Source organism: Silurus aristotelis (assembly GCF_946808225.1).
Source record: "Silurus aristotelis genome assembly, chromosome: 26".
In the NCBI taxonomy this organism is placed as follows: domain Eukaryota; kingdom Metazoa; phylum Chordata; class Actinopteri; order Siluriformes; family Siluridae; genus Silurus; species Silurus aristotelis.
Window position 1 is genome coordinate 11,394,375 of NC_139599.1, and position 15,476 is coordinate 11,409,850.

The 15,476-nt window shown below is 38.3% G+C and overlaps 1 protein-coding gene across 2 annotated transcripts in view; it reads right to left on the minus strand.

The window, feature by feature from the left end:
- cabp7b (calcium binding protein 7b) overlaps positions 1–15,476 on the minus strand; it is a 38,473-nt gene that overhangs the window by 10,985 nt on the left and 12,012 nt on the right. For both annotated transcript variants that reach the window (XM_083532017.1, XM_083532018.1), the window contains exon 2: positions 3,435–3,578. In XM_083532017.1, coding sequence (XP_083388143.1) covers positions 3,435–3,578 — 144 coding nt within the window. The remainder of the gene's footprint in view (positions 1–3,434; positions 3,579–15,476) is intronic.

The following is a 15,476-nucleotide window of genomic DNA, read 5'->3' on the forward strand; positions in this document are numbered from 1 at the left end:
TAGACAGAACAGTCACAAATATACACATTTATGTTCACTTGCATAAAAATTGTAATTAGTATTGGGTATATAAATGTTATTTTTCTGAAATCATAGTAATAAATACATTTTAGTTATTTTTTAGTTATTATTATTATTTTTTTTTCATATTTCAACCATAATAAAAAATATACCATACAATAGTAATCATCATTACTATAGTATAGCAAAAGTTAAATAGAATAATAAATTCATAAACATGACATAAATAAACATAAACAAACATAAAATAAATAAAAAAAAATAACATTTTGAAACCATCAATCAATATCTGTTTGTAACATATGATTGTTCTGTTTCTGCTTCTCAGTGTGCATAATGACCAGTAAACGTTTGTAAATATTTAATATTTTTCATGCTACCCTCCAACGCATATGACAGACTTTAGTGAAGTCTTGATAGTTAACACTGATGTACATGAATCTTTAAGTGGTGTTAAAAATCCTGGTATAGTTGTCACATGGGACTCTTTTTATTTCAGTAAAAATGTAAAGTAAAGTATTCATTAACAATATGGGGAAACTGAGATATGCCAAGACTGAGATATGCTCTAAAAGAATAAAAATAGCTAAATATATTTGTGCCAACTTAACTGCCAGAGCATGGGCAGTATAAATTATATGGAACAGTAGCCTCTCGCTAACAAAATATTGGCTAAACTTACTAAGATTTTTGTGCATTAGATAAGGTTATTCACTGTGACAGCCCTGGTTTAATTCATTGCTTCATTCATTCATGTTGGTTTACTAATTATAATATCAATAAAAAGGCCAGCATATTAACAATTTATAATAAAAAACTGCATAGACTCCCTGCTGAGTGTCTGTTTAAACATGCTTGATCATAACAATAAAAATAAAGAAATGCATTAATTAAAAATGAAGAAATATTTAATCCTAGGCTCCAAACACACCAGGTAATTATTTGCATTATAACTTGGAGTACAGTATTCAGTACAGCATATCAGACCCAATTTATTTTTGCCATATGGACTTACAATTGATTAATAAAAGATCAGTTTGATTATCACTGATCTACTGCCTGTGTTTTTTCAACATAAACATAAAGTATTATGATTTCATTCTTTAACTTTCTTCAACTGTCTCTCTATGCAGATGACCTCACTTCATTATTTCTGCCAATCATCCAAATTTTTTATTTGTTTGGCAAATATTTTGGTTACAAATTTAATCTTCAAAAGAGTGAGCTCTTCTCAGTAAATCTAGCAGTTGAGACTGTCTAAATATCCTTTTTAAGTGGGCTCTGGAAGGAGTCAGATATTTAGGTGTATTTGTCACTAAATCAGTCACAGTTGTTTTAGAAAAAAATGTGATTTTTATAGGGAAGATATGCAGAGATGGTCCTCTCTTCTAATGTTGCTAATTGGCCATAATAATTGAGTTAAAATGACAATTCTGCCCAATTTATTATATATATATATTGTATTTATATTTATATACAAGTCTTTTTTGTGCGGGTGGCAATTAAGCACGAATAGAAGTAAGGTTCGAAAAGGGGACTTGCCTTACCAGATTTTTAACAGGATTACTGGGCCTGTAATATTAACAAGCCTTTGTACTGGATACATGTCTAGAGTTCCTGAAAGTCCTATCTGGGCCCAAATACCACTTATAGTAATAACATTTTTTTTTACATCATGTTCTGATTCAGTTTTTTGTGACTGGCCTTCTAGCGGTCTTAGTACCATCAAGTACTTGTACAATAAGGTATATTCATATAATTTTCAAATTTGACAGAAAAGTTTTATCTTTCGAAAACCCCTCTTTTTCGCTTCTTTTAGATCAGACATTTTGTACAAAAACAGTTTCCTCAGTTCTTCTCTTCCTCCTGACTCAAAAATGGACATACTCTTTCTCTTAGCCCAGATAGAAGAGGGTTAAACTCTGTCATTTACAAATCAATAAATTCTTTAAATTTCGACCCCTCTGAATCATTCAAGAATACCTGTGAACAAGAGGTGGGGATCAGCATAAGCAAAAAAGGGTGTGATTATATATTTGATTTAGTACACTCTTTCTTTATATGTGCCTGACACAATTTGATGCAAGATTATTTACAGAACACACTACACCAATGCCAGATTAGCCAAAATATACCCAGACAGAAGTAACACTTGCAAATGGGGGCAGACATTCTCCAGCAAATCACACTCAGATGTTTTGTAGTTTTGGTCTAAAATATTTAATACTTAAAAAAACCTTTAACAAATTAGCCACTCCAAACCTTTTCACTACCCTGTTCGGAATTCCTTTTAAGCCAAATTTGCCTTCAACTGTACAAAACGCTGTTGCTTTCACCACACTATTGGCTAGGAGACTGGGGGATTTGGGGTGGGATGTAAATCAGAACGGTAATTTACTAGTTTTTGAAGATATTGTATCTGAACAAAATATCTCTAAATAAATTTAGAAAAAAATATATATATCATGGTGTTATTCTTATTGTATTCGGCAAATCTTGCATTTGAAATTTTAAAACACAATAAACTGTATATGATCCACAAGGTGAAGTAGCAGCGAGACTTTATTTATCTGTGGTTCCCTCCTGCCTGTGTTACCTTCTGGCTCACTCAGTAAATTATGCTTTAATAGCTACACCTGCTTGGATTTAGATCACAGTGCACATGCTTTTAAACCACTTTCGGTTGAGACTATACTTAATATTTAGTTCTCTCTCTCTCTCTCTCTCTCTCTCTCTCTCTCTCTCTCTCTCTCTCTCTCTCTTTCTTTCTCTTTCTTTGTTGAGATGTATGTGCCTCCTGCTTTGTGATGTGCTTCTGGCACAGACACATTTCTGTTGAAGTGGCTGCTCTCTCCCTTTAAACCTGCCTGATTCATCCTGATGCCCTACTTCACCTGTTATTTAATATGAAGCTTTCTGCATGTGTGACTTATTTCTGGCTACAGTGAATGGTGCCACATGGATACCCTAAATATTTGGACTTCCTCAAAATCCCAAATGCCCAAAATTAGATTGTGCTTTAGTGAACAATGTTATTAAACTATATATATACTTATGGGGTATAATCTATATACCACATACAAACTATGTAACCCTGTTCGTAACGCAGTACTGTACTCTTGCTACCAATATGCTTAAAGGACATTTTTTTCAATACCTGCTTAATGTAATGATTTTTTATTCTATTGGATGGGTTCTCTTTTTTTTCTTTGGTACCCTGTGGTTTATTTGGTTCAATTGTTTAAACTACTTTAAAATAAATAAAATAATACAAATAAAATAAAATAAATAAAATGAAACAGAGTTAAATGAAAGAGCCCCTATTATATTTATCATTTTTGGTTTCTACAACAGCTCAAGTTGTACATCAAAATGAGCTAAAAAAAAAAAATTTTAAAACGTGAAGTATATACCATCCATGTCCAGTCTCTTGATAATGACCTCCAGCTCCACCTCATTGGGCATATAGCCGAGAGACCTCATGGCCATGCCCAGCTCCTGCTTTGAGATGAATCCATTTCCATCACGATCAAACACTTTAAATGCCTCTCGGATTTCTGTGGAGGAGTCACAAATATGGTCAGTTTCTTACTTCTTTAGAGTCTGACTTTGAATAGCACTATAACTATTAATGTAAAGATACAGTTTTCCTTCCTTTTCTTTTAAGTGACTCAAACTATGCCAAGTGTAGATTTATGTGACTATATTTAACATATGCTTAATATTGGTAAGGTAAAAGCTCTAACCATGACTCATAAAATGAATTATAGATTCAGTGATTTCCAAACGCTTAACTACAGTGCATCTGGAAAATATTCACAGAGCTTCACTTTTTTTCACATTTTGTTATGTCACAGAAGTTTGTTTGTAATCTTGTAATCAAAAATTATTACATAAATGTACATAAATATTCACAGCCTTTGCCATGACACCTAAAATTGGGCTCCGGTGCATCCTGTTTTCACTGATCATCCATGTTTCTACTACTTGATTGGAGTCCACCTGCGGAAATTCAGTTGATTGGACATGATTTGGAAAGACACACACATGTCCATATGAGGCCCCACAGTTAACAGTATATGTCAGAGCACAAACCAACCCATGAAGTCCAAGCAATTGTCTGTAGACCTTTAAGACAGGATTATCTCGAGGCACAGATCGGGGGAAGGGTACAGAAAAATGCATTGAAGGTTCCAATGAGCACAGTGGCCTCCATTTTCCGTAAACAGAAGAATTTTGGAACCACCAGGACTCATAGCCAAACTGAGCAATTGGAGGAGAAGGGCCTTAGTCAGGGAGGTGACTAAGAACCCGATGGTCAGTCTGAAAGAGCTCCAGCATTTCTCTGTGGAGAGAGGAGAACCTTCCAGAAGAACAGCCATCTTTTCCGCACTTCAACAATTAGGCCTGTATGGTAGAGTGGCCAGACGGAAGCCACTCCTCAGTAAAAGATACATGACATTGTTTTTCAGCAGCAGGAACTAAGAGACCAGTCAGGATCTAGGAAAAGATGAATGCAGTACAGAATGCAGTACAGAGACATCCTTGATGAAAACCTGCTTCTGTGCATTTTGGACCTCAGACTGGGGTGATGGTTCATCCTTTAACAGGACAACAGAGCACACAGCCAAGATAACAAAAGAGTGGCCCAACCAGAGCCCAGACTAAACCTGATTGAACATCTCTGGAAAGATCTGGAAGCTTTGGATCTGAAAGCTGATGGAGCTTAAGAGGTTCTGCAAAAGAGAATGGGAGAAACTGCCCAAACATAAGTGTGCCAAGCTTGTAGCATCATACTCGAAAACACTCGAGGCTGTAATTGGTGCCAAAGGTGCTTCAACAAAGTATTGAGAAGAGGCTGTGAATATTTATTTATTTATTTTTTTTTTTCATTTTCAATTTTTAACTCATTTGCAAAGATTTTAAACAAACTTCTTTCATGTAGTCATTATGGCATATTGTTTGCAGAATTTTGAGGAAATTATGAATTAAATCCATTTTGGACTAAGGCTGTAACAACAAATTCTGGAAAAATTGAAGCACTGAAAACTTTCTGGATGCACTAAATCTGCATTTGGTTATCCTGCCTTTTTACTGTTTAATCCAGAGGTGCTCCTCTGTGTATACTGTACAATACGAATGCTTGTAAAATATTGAATGTCAATTTGAGGATCTGTTACTCATGTTTGTTTTCTATAGAAGTGTGGATTCTTCTTGTTTTGGTTATGTCAAATGTTAATCCAGAGTTGAACATTTATCCAGGATTAACATTTATATTATATGTTCCTGGTCTTACTGGGTATCACCTGTCTGATGCAGTCAAGTCAAGTAAAGTGGCTTTATTGTTTTTCAAACCAAATACATAAAAGTAATAAAAGGTGTAAACAGTGAAACAGAACAATGTTCCTCCAGGACCATGGTACTGTATAAAATAAAACAGAACACAAGGCTGCACCAAAATAAATAATACACAAACTTACACACAACCACATTAAAAGCATGTGTGCAGATGTGTGCAAACAGCACAAAACATTACCAGAACAGAACAGAGCAGACGTACCAGGTTGTGCAAAAAAGATGTAACAATAAAAATAATGCTGTAAATGTAAATATGCTACGACTATAATACACTACAGTAGTCAGCACATAAGCATATATATATATATATATGGTCATATTAGTTAACAACAAAAAAACCAAAGTATTAAAATATGATCAATACAGGATTTTGTTTTTGTCTGAAAAATAGTCCAGTGTTTGACTTGTTTGCCGCGAGTTACGTGTTTGTATCTCTCTCGGCGTCTTTCAAACAAACTTTGCTATCTATCTATCTATCCATCCGTTTTTCCTCTTTTAATAATCCTTAATTGTTTTTGTCTTCCTGACTTGTGCCTGTAGTTAGTTAACTCGACTATCACTAGTGTTGTTTATATTTATTTTCTCTCACTCACATCTCTGTATAATACATCTGTTCGTGACGATAAGCACTATGCCGGTTGTTTGTCTGCATTCGAGCACAGGTGAGGACTCGTTCGAGTTGCAAACGGTGGCGTTGGAGATGGAGGCATTGGAGAAACAGATTCGCGAGCTGCATGTAAAGCATGACCGGCTGCGAGAGCGGAAAGCGGCGCTGGAAACATCCCGGGCGGACGCGCACTCATCCCAGGTAAACTCCCGGGTTGAACCTAACGCTCCCAGCACATCAACTCCGCGTGCTTCTCTGCCCAGGCCCAGCGCACCTACAACTCCGGCACCGGTGCAACATGGACCCTGGATGCGACCGCGGCGGAAGAGACAAGCCAAGCCCCGATCGAGGACGTCTCCACCTCCACCACCGGCCTTCGAGATCTCGACCGAGAACCGCTTCGTCCCCCTCCGCGAGACGGAACGCGACACTGTTATTCTCGGAGATTCCATCGTCCGGCATGTCCGCGCTACCTGAGCTAAAGGTAAGGTGCACACTCGCTGTTTTCCTGGTGCTCGTGTTCTGGATGTCGCTGCGCAGGTACCCGCGATCCTGAACGAGAACTTCGGAGCGGTTGTTCTCCATGCCGGAGCAAACGACACCAGGCTTCAGCAAACGGAGATCTTAAAGAGGGACTTCAGGATCCTGGTGGAGACGGTACGCAGCACATCACCCACAACGAGGATCATTGTGTCAGGACCTCTTCCCACTTACCAGCGAGGGGCTGAGAAGTTTAGTAGACTTTTAGCTCTAAATGAATGGTTACAGTCATGGTGTCGAGAACATAAACTTCTCTTTGTTAATAACTGGAACTGTTTCTGGGAGCGTCCTAGGTTCTTCCGCCCTGATGGCCTGCACCCCAGCAGAGTTGGAGCAGCAGTGCTATCAGATAACATCTCTAGGATACTACACACCATCTGACTGGTAAGACATCAAGAAATCTTCAACTATAAGAACACGCATACTACAGACCAAATAGTTACAAGTTCACACACAGCCCAGTGTATAGAAACCGTATCTATTCCTCGTGTAGTAAAACCAAGAATTACATACACAAGATCCAGAAATAATCTTATTGCAGTTAAAACTAAAAAATGCCAGATAAACAAACACAACAAAGTTCTAAAGTTCGGTCTTTTAAACATTAGATCACTTGCACCCAAAGCACTGATTGTAAATGAGATGATCATAGAGAATAATCTCGATGCACTCTGTCTCACTGAGACCTGGATTAAACCAGGTGATTATATGGGTCTAAACGAGTCTACACCGTCAGGATATGTTTATAAGCATGAGCCCCGTCAGACTGGTCGTGGGGGGGGTGTAGGAACCATTTATAGTGCTTCTCTTAATGTTAGTCAGAGATTAGGATTCAGCTTTAAATCATTTGAAGTGCTCGTTCTTAAAATTGCACTTTCAGAGATGCATAGAAAACTCGCTCTGGTCACCGTGTACAGACCCCCAGGACCCTACGCTGATTTTCTTCATGAGTTTGCTTGTTTTCTCTCAGACCTCTTGATCAGTTTTGATAAAGTGCTGCTTGTAGGAGATTTTAATATTCATGTAGATGATGCAAACGATGCCCTAGGATTATCATTTGTCGATTTACTAAACTCTTTTGGAGTTAAACAAAACGTCACCAGACCAACCCACCGTTTTAACCACACACTAGACTTAATAATATCCCACGGAGCAGACGTCACTGATATAGATATTTTACCCCAGAGTGATGACATCACAGACCATTATCTCCTACTGTACACACTACCGGTAGAGCAGATTAACCGTGTTTCACCACGGTATCGACTTAGTAGGACTATTGTTCTAACCACTAAGGACAGATTCATAAATAACCTGCCTGATTTATCTCAGTTTCACATTAAACCCATAACTGCTGATCATCTTGATGAGATGGCGAACAACATAGACCTTATCCTCACTAGCACTTTAGACACTGTTGCCCCCATCCGGTTAAAAAAGGTTCGAGAACAAGCACCTGCACCTTGGTATAATAGTCATACGCATGCCCTAAAGAGAACAACACGTAATCTGGAGAGAAAATGGAGGAAAACTAAATTGGAGGTATTTAGAATTGCGTATAAAGACAGTATGCTTAGCTACAGACAGGCGCTAAAAGCTGCTAGAGCTAAACACCTGAGCAAACTCATAGAAAATAACAAAAACAGTCCCAGGTTCCTTTTCAGTACAGTCGCTAAATTAACAACAAATCAGGGATCTGAAAAATGTGTTCCATCACAGTTTAGTAGTGAAGACTTTATGAATTTCTTCACTGAAAAAATAGATAACATTAGAAAAACAATTGTGGCAGTTCAACCTCTGACAGCATCTCCCGACACAATCGTACCTACAACCCCACAACTACACTGTTTTACATGTATAGGACTGGAAGAGCTGTATGATGCTATTATGAAAGCTAAATCAACAACATGTCAGTTAGATCCAATTCCCACTAAACTACTGAAGGAAGTGTTATATACAGCTGGTGAGCCTCTTCTCAATATTATTAACTCCTCACTATCGTTAGGTCATGTCCCTAAATCCCTCAAGTTAGCAGTAATTAAGCCCCTCATTAAAAAACCTAATCTGGATCCAAACACGCTATCGAATTACAGACCAATTTCAAATCTCCCATTTATGTCTAAGATTTTAGAAAAGATTGTCGCTGCCCAGTTATGTAACCACTTGCAGGAGAACAATATCTTTGAAGAGTTTCAGTCAGGTTTTAGGCCCCATCATAGCACAGAAACTGCTCTAGTTAAAATCACTAATAACCTGTTTTTAGCTTCAGACCAAGGCTACATCTCCCTATTAGTTTTACTAGATCTTAGTGCTGCGTTCGACACTATAGATCATGATCTTCTCCTCGATCGCTTACAGAATTACATCGGCATTCAGGGACAGGCATTAAGCTGGTTTAAATCCTACCTGTCCAATCGTTACCATTTCGTAGATCTAAATGGAGAGCTATCCAGGATAATGCTAGTAAATTATGGCGTGCCACAAGGGTCAGTTCTAGGACCCCTGCTTTTCACAATATACATGCTTCCGTTAGGAAATATTATTAGAAGGCATGGAATTAGCTTCCATTGTTATGCTGATGATACCCAGCTATATATTTCATCCAAACCAGGCGATACAGCTCAATTAGCTCGCATAACTGAGTGTGTTGAAGAAATAAGAGATTGGATGACCCATAACTTTCTGCTATTAAATTCTGGTAAAACGGAGATTTTGCTCATCGGCCCAAAAAATAGTACACAGAAGCTCCAGCATCTTAGCCTGCATTTAGACGGTTGTTCTGTAACTACTAGTTCAACGGTAAAAGACCTGGGAGTTATTTTAGACAGCAACTTATCTTTTAAAAATCACATCAGTCAAGTTACAAAAACAGCCTTCTTTCACCTTAGAAATATTTCTAAGCTAAGAAATATGTTATCTATATCTGATGCAGAGAAGCTCGTCCATGCGTTCATGACCTCTAGAATAGACTATTGTAATGCATTACTAGGTGGATGTCCTGCATCATTAATAAACAAGCTTCAGTTAGTTCAGAATGCCGCAGCAAGAGTTCTTACTAGGTCAAGAAAATACGATCATATAACCCCAATCTTATCGTCCCTACATTGGCTTCCTGTTAAGTTTCAAATAGACTACAAACTACTGCTACTCACTTATAAAGCATTAAATGGTTTGGCTCCCATGTATCTATCCAGTCTTTTAACACGCTACAATCCGTCACGCTCCCTGAGATCTCAAAACTCTGGGCTTCTAGTAGTTCCTAGAATAGCAAAGTCCACTAAAGGCGGTAGAGCATTTTCACATTTAGCTCCTAAACTCTGGAATAGTCTTCCTGACAGTGTTCGGGGTTCAGATACACTCTCCCAGTTTAAGTGCAGATTAAAAACATATCTTTTTAGCAAAGCCTACACATAACACACATCACACACATGCACATTATCAACTTGTGCTGTTAATATCATGAACAGCAGCTACGCTAATTCCTCTCCACTGCTTCTCTTTCTCTCCCCATCCCGAGGCATCCTGAGGTTTGGCCAGCTCCAGTCACGTCCCACCTCGTGAAGATTATGGACCTATGGATGATCATGGAGAAGTAGATGCCGAGTGTTCAAAGGCCCTGGCATGGAGAAGCTGATGCTGGATCTATGATGATCACAAATTGTTCTGTATTGTTGAAAGATTTATGATCAAACTCTTGATGTCACCCATATGAGGATGGGTTCCCCTTTGAGTCTGGTTCCTCTCAAGGTTTCTTCCTCATATCATCTAAGGGAGTTTTTCCTTGCCACTGTCGCCACGGCTTGCTCATCAGGGACAAACGCACACCATTCACCTTCACTGTTGTTTTCTGTAAAGCTGTGTAAGAAAAAATGATGAGGACAACGAAGATCGTAATGAAGAAGTTTATAACAGCGTAGCAGTGACAAAATACACGAAGCACTTTGGATTCCTCGGAGTCAGAAAGAACCCAGAGCAAACTCTGCCCAGATATTTTATATTGTTCTTCCCTTTGAAGTATAGACCGGAGTTATCCTTTAAATGTAAATTAGATATAGGACATCTGTGAGGAAACAAAAGGCTGGGGGATACCATTCTCGGGGCGGAGGTCAGTAGGTGGTAATCACCAGTATTCGCACCTTTGCTGGTGCCGGCCCCCCAGCAGGTCAGGAAGGGATATTGTGTGAATGATAATCATGGTCTCAGATACCTTTTGGTTAGAGATAGTCCTTGGGGCTTGCTGCTTCTCCCAGACTGTTTAAATTATGTCTATGATTCTGATTGATACAACTGAAATTCTACATAACTACTTTTGTGAAATGTAAGCCGTTTTGCGGTTGAGCTTATTTTGATATAGCGTAGGGTGGAATCTGGGTTGAGGCAGTCTGTAATTCTTACAGCTGCTTTGAGACAATGTCTGTTGTGAAAAGCGCTATACAAATAAACTTGACTTGACTTGACTCCAGTATCTGATCAATAAGTCTCATGGCCTAGCCAAAGAAACTGTTATGCAGTCTGGCTCTGAGTGTCCAAATGCTTCTGTGCCTTATGCTAGAAGGCAAGAGGGTTAAGTGTTCGCATAAAATGTGCGTAAGGTTATACAGTACACAATGCTGTACCAAAAAAATTGTCCTTTAAATTTACGGTTAAATACTGGCAGCTCGAGTTAGCTAATTTTATTTGCAGAAACTATTTGTTTATTAACCAATATGGACACAACATACACAACAGAAATTGACTGTTTAGGTTTAACACTATTAAGCTTCTTTTTTTTTTTTTTTTTACGATAAAATACTGGCTGCAGGGTTGCTAGTAATTTAATGGGGTTTTTTTTACTATTAAAATAAATGTCACTGTTTAATTTGTTTTATTTTACACATTTAAACCCTTTAATTCCACAGCAAAAATCTCAGTTTTAAAAGAACACACACAGGTGCATCTCAATAAATTAGAAAATCATTAAATAGTTGATTTATTTTAGTAATTCAATGCAAAAAGCAAAAAGTGAATCTCATATTATATAGATTCATCACACACAGTCTGATATATTTTAAATGTTTATTTCTTTAAATTTTGATGATTATGGCTTACAGCTAATGAAAACCCAAAATTAAGTATCTAAGAAAATTTGAATATTGTAAAAAAGTTAAATATTGGAGACTCGTGGTGTCATACTCTAATCAGATAATTAAATCCAAACACCTGCAACAGTTTCCTGAGCCTTCAAATTGTGTCTCAGTCTGGTTCAGGCTACACAATCATGGGGGAAGATTACTGACTTTACTGTTGTCCAGAAGATGATCATTTACACTCTGCACATGGAGGGTAAGACACAAAGGTCATCGCTTAAGAAGCTGCTGTTCACAGAGTGCTGTATCCAAGCACATTAATGAAAAGTTGAATGGAAGGAAAAAATGTGATTAGAAAAAGGTGAAACGAAGCCCATTCAAGAATTTGGGGAGATTCACAAAGAGTGGACTGCAGCCTGAGTCAGTGCTTCAAGAGCCACCGCGTACAGACGTATCCATGGGCTACAACTGACACATTCCTTGTGTCAAGCCACTTCTGAACCAGAGACAATATCAGAGGTGTCTTAACTGGGCAAAGGACAAAAAGGACTGGACTGTTGCTCAATGGGCCAAAGTCGTCTTTTCAGATGAAAGGAAAGAAAATTCAGCATTTCATTTGGAAATCAAGGTCCCATAGTCTGAAAGAAGAGAGGAGAGGCACAGAATCAACCACAGAAAGGTGCTTGAGGTCCAGTGTAAAGTTTGCACAGTCAGTGGTGGTTTGGGGATCATCATGTTATCTGCTGGTGTTGGGCCACAGTGTTTAATCAAGTCCAAAGTCAGCACAGCTGTCTACCAGGAAGTTCTAGAGCACTTCATGCTTCCCTCTGCTGACCAGCTTTATGGAGATGCTGATTTCATTTTCCAGCAGGATTTGGCACCTGCCCACACTGCCAAAAGCAACAAAAGTTGGTTACATGACCATGGTGTCGGTGTGCTTGACTAGCCAGCAAACTCACAAGACCTGAACCCCGTAGAAAATCTTATTGTCAAGAGAAAAATTAGAAACAAGAAAAAAAAAAATGCAGACGAGCTGAAGGCCACTGTCAAAGAAACCTGGGCTTCCATACCACCCCAGCAGTGCCACAGACTGGTCAGCACCATGCCACGCCGAATTGAAGTGGTAATTAAAGCAAAACGATCCCCTACCAAGTATTGAGTACATATACAGTAAATTATGTTACTTTCCAGAAGGCCAACAATTCACTAAAAAATTTTTTTTGATTGGTCTTATGAAGTATTCTATATTTTTGAGATATGAGAATTGGTGGGTGTTTCTTAAATGTGAGCCAAAATCATCAAAATTAAAAGAAATAAACATTAATGACGAAAAGAGAAAGCATTTCCAGCTTCACTTATTACTAACCAGTGTGACTTTATTTCTGTCATATGTGTTCAAAATATCTTATTTTAGATTTTAGATTTCTCTTATAAAGCCCCACAGTTATGGAACAGCCTTCCTATCAGTGTTCGGGACTCAGACACAGTCTCAGTGTTTAAGTTGAGGTTTAAAACATATTTATTCATTCAAGCCTTTAATCAGTAGATTTTTTTCTCAGGTAAAGGTTTAGATCTGGAGGGATCATGGATATAGAGTGTTTGGTGAACTGGGATATTTGTATGCTGTCGTCCCCTCACATTCACGCGTTCACTCAGGTTTGTTGACGGTGGCGTGGTGGGTCGTAGCTTATCCCAGAGATCCCTCATGTCTGTGTTACCTTCTGGTTCTCCCTTTTAGTTATGCTGCCATAGCGAGTCTTGCCGGAGTCCAAACTGCACAGTGATATTAACTTTCATACAACAATAAGGACACTTATTGATCCATATCCTTCTCTTCCTGTCACCCTCTTCTCTCTCTCTCTCTCTCTCTCTCTCTCTCTCTCTCTCTCTCTCTCTCTCTCTCTCGGTCGAGTAAACATGCTCCTGAGGGTCCAGTGACCACTGTTCCTGCCCCTCTCCCCTCCGTGGATCTTCCCACTTCATCCAGGCCTGCCTCTGGATAGTGTTCTCTTCGACTGGAGGCCACTCTGTGCAGCTTGGGACGGTTTCTCATCAACGCCTTGGGTGGTTCCATGAAATTCCGGAGTAAGAACGAGAGCTTTGAGGATGGATTGGACTGTAGTTGATGTCAACAGTCTCCTACACTGACTCAGGAATACAGTTCGCTTTTGATCATCATCACTGCACCCCGCAATATTGTATAGCTGCCACAAATGGACATTCTGTCCCTCTTGAGTCTGGTTCCTCTCAAGGTTTCTTCCTTATGCCATCTCGGGGAGTTTTTCCTTGCCACAGTCGCCACCGGCTTGCTCATCAGGGAAAAACTTACTCATAAAGAACATGTTCATTTTTAATCACCGCATTATCTGTGTAAAGCTGCTTTGAGACAATGTTCATTGTTAAATGCGCTATACAAATAAAAATGAATTGAATTGAATTGAATTTATTTGAAGTCACCATAATGGAGTGTTTGCTTTAGTTAAGCTCTTGAACCATGACATTTAAAAAAAAATTTGGGGGAAAAAATAAGCAAAGAAAAAAAATATATATAATCAACTCTGAAAACCATGAAACAGTCTGGTGAAATGTCACAACAAATCAAACAACATAATAAAAGCAAACAAAAAAAATTCAAATAGTAAGAACAATCAGCTGGATAATGTATTCATGCTGCAATGCATGTTGGGATTTTTGTACTATTCCTACACCCATAGCATAAGAGTTTGTTAATAGTCACCAATTTTGAGTTTCATGTGCTGGTTTTTTTTTATGTCTGTATGAGACTGATGTATTTCTAAAGGTTTTTTTTGCATAAAATGTTTTTAAAATCCTTAATAATAGTTTGCTATCCTGGAGACAAATCATAAACATTATGAAATTAATAAGAAAATTACCCATAAAAAAACATTAGTTCATTAATTGTTTATATCACAATCAACAATTAACCAAAACCACCAAATTACAATTTTGCTTGATTCTTCATATTATAAACAATGTGCTTTACAAATACAGTCATAACAATCAGAGGAAAAACAAATGTTAACGAGTCAAGGCTCAAGAAGCTACATCAACCACTGATCTCCAAAATGGTGAGGTCAAAACATTTTCAATCAAATATAAACCTCTATTAAGTCTTAGAATGTTTTGTAGATATGTCGTTTAATCGTCCTGTTTTAATTCAGTTCATTTCATCTAAGGCTGTGGCTGGATGTCAGTTGTAGTTTTGTTTCTTGTTTTTTCCTTCAGTGATTCTGCTTGTTAACAGCAGGTGATCATCAGTGTCTGAATTCACTCATTTGTTTTTAGTCACTCTGTTAAGTGGACTGTAAATACTAGTAATAATAGGGAACTAATGTGGTGAATAGTTTTTACAAAGCAATAATGTAAAAAGTTTACTTGTATTTACATTAACAGTATTAAACTGTGTGCTTGGGGTTGTTGCTGTGTAGGAAGGCAAAGCTTAGTCCCAGACATAAGGTTTAGAATTGAGGCAAAACAGTTCAAAGCTTAGTTTCAAACAGTCTGAGAGTCCTTTAGGTGCCAGGGGTCTGGCAACTGTCATAAAGCCTAGAGTAGATCGGTTGAGATCTCTAGAGCGCAGTTAACTTGACCATCTTGTTCTTGGTCACCTCTCTTACTAACCCCCTTCTCCCCAAATCACTCAGTTTGGCTGAGTGACCAGCTCTTGAAACTGGGGGGCCACTGTGCTCTTGGGAATCTTCAGTGCAGCAGCAATTTTTATAGCCTTTCCCAGATCTGTGTCTTGTGACAATCCTGTTTCTGAGCTCTGCATGCAGTTCATTTGACCTCATGTCTTGGTTTTTGCTCTGACATGCATTGTCAGCATTAAGGCCTTCTAGAAAGAGGTGTTTGCCTTTCCAAAC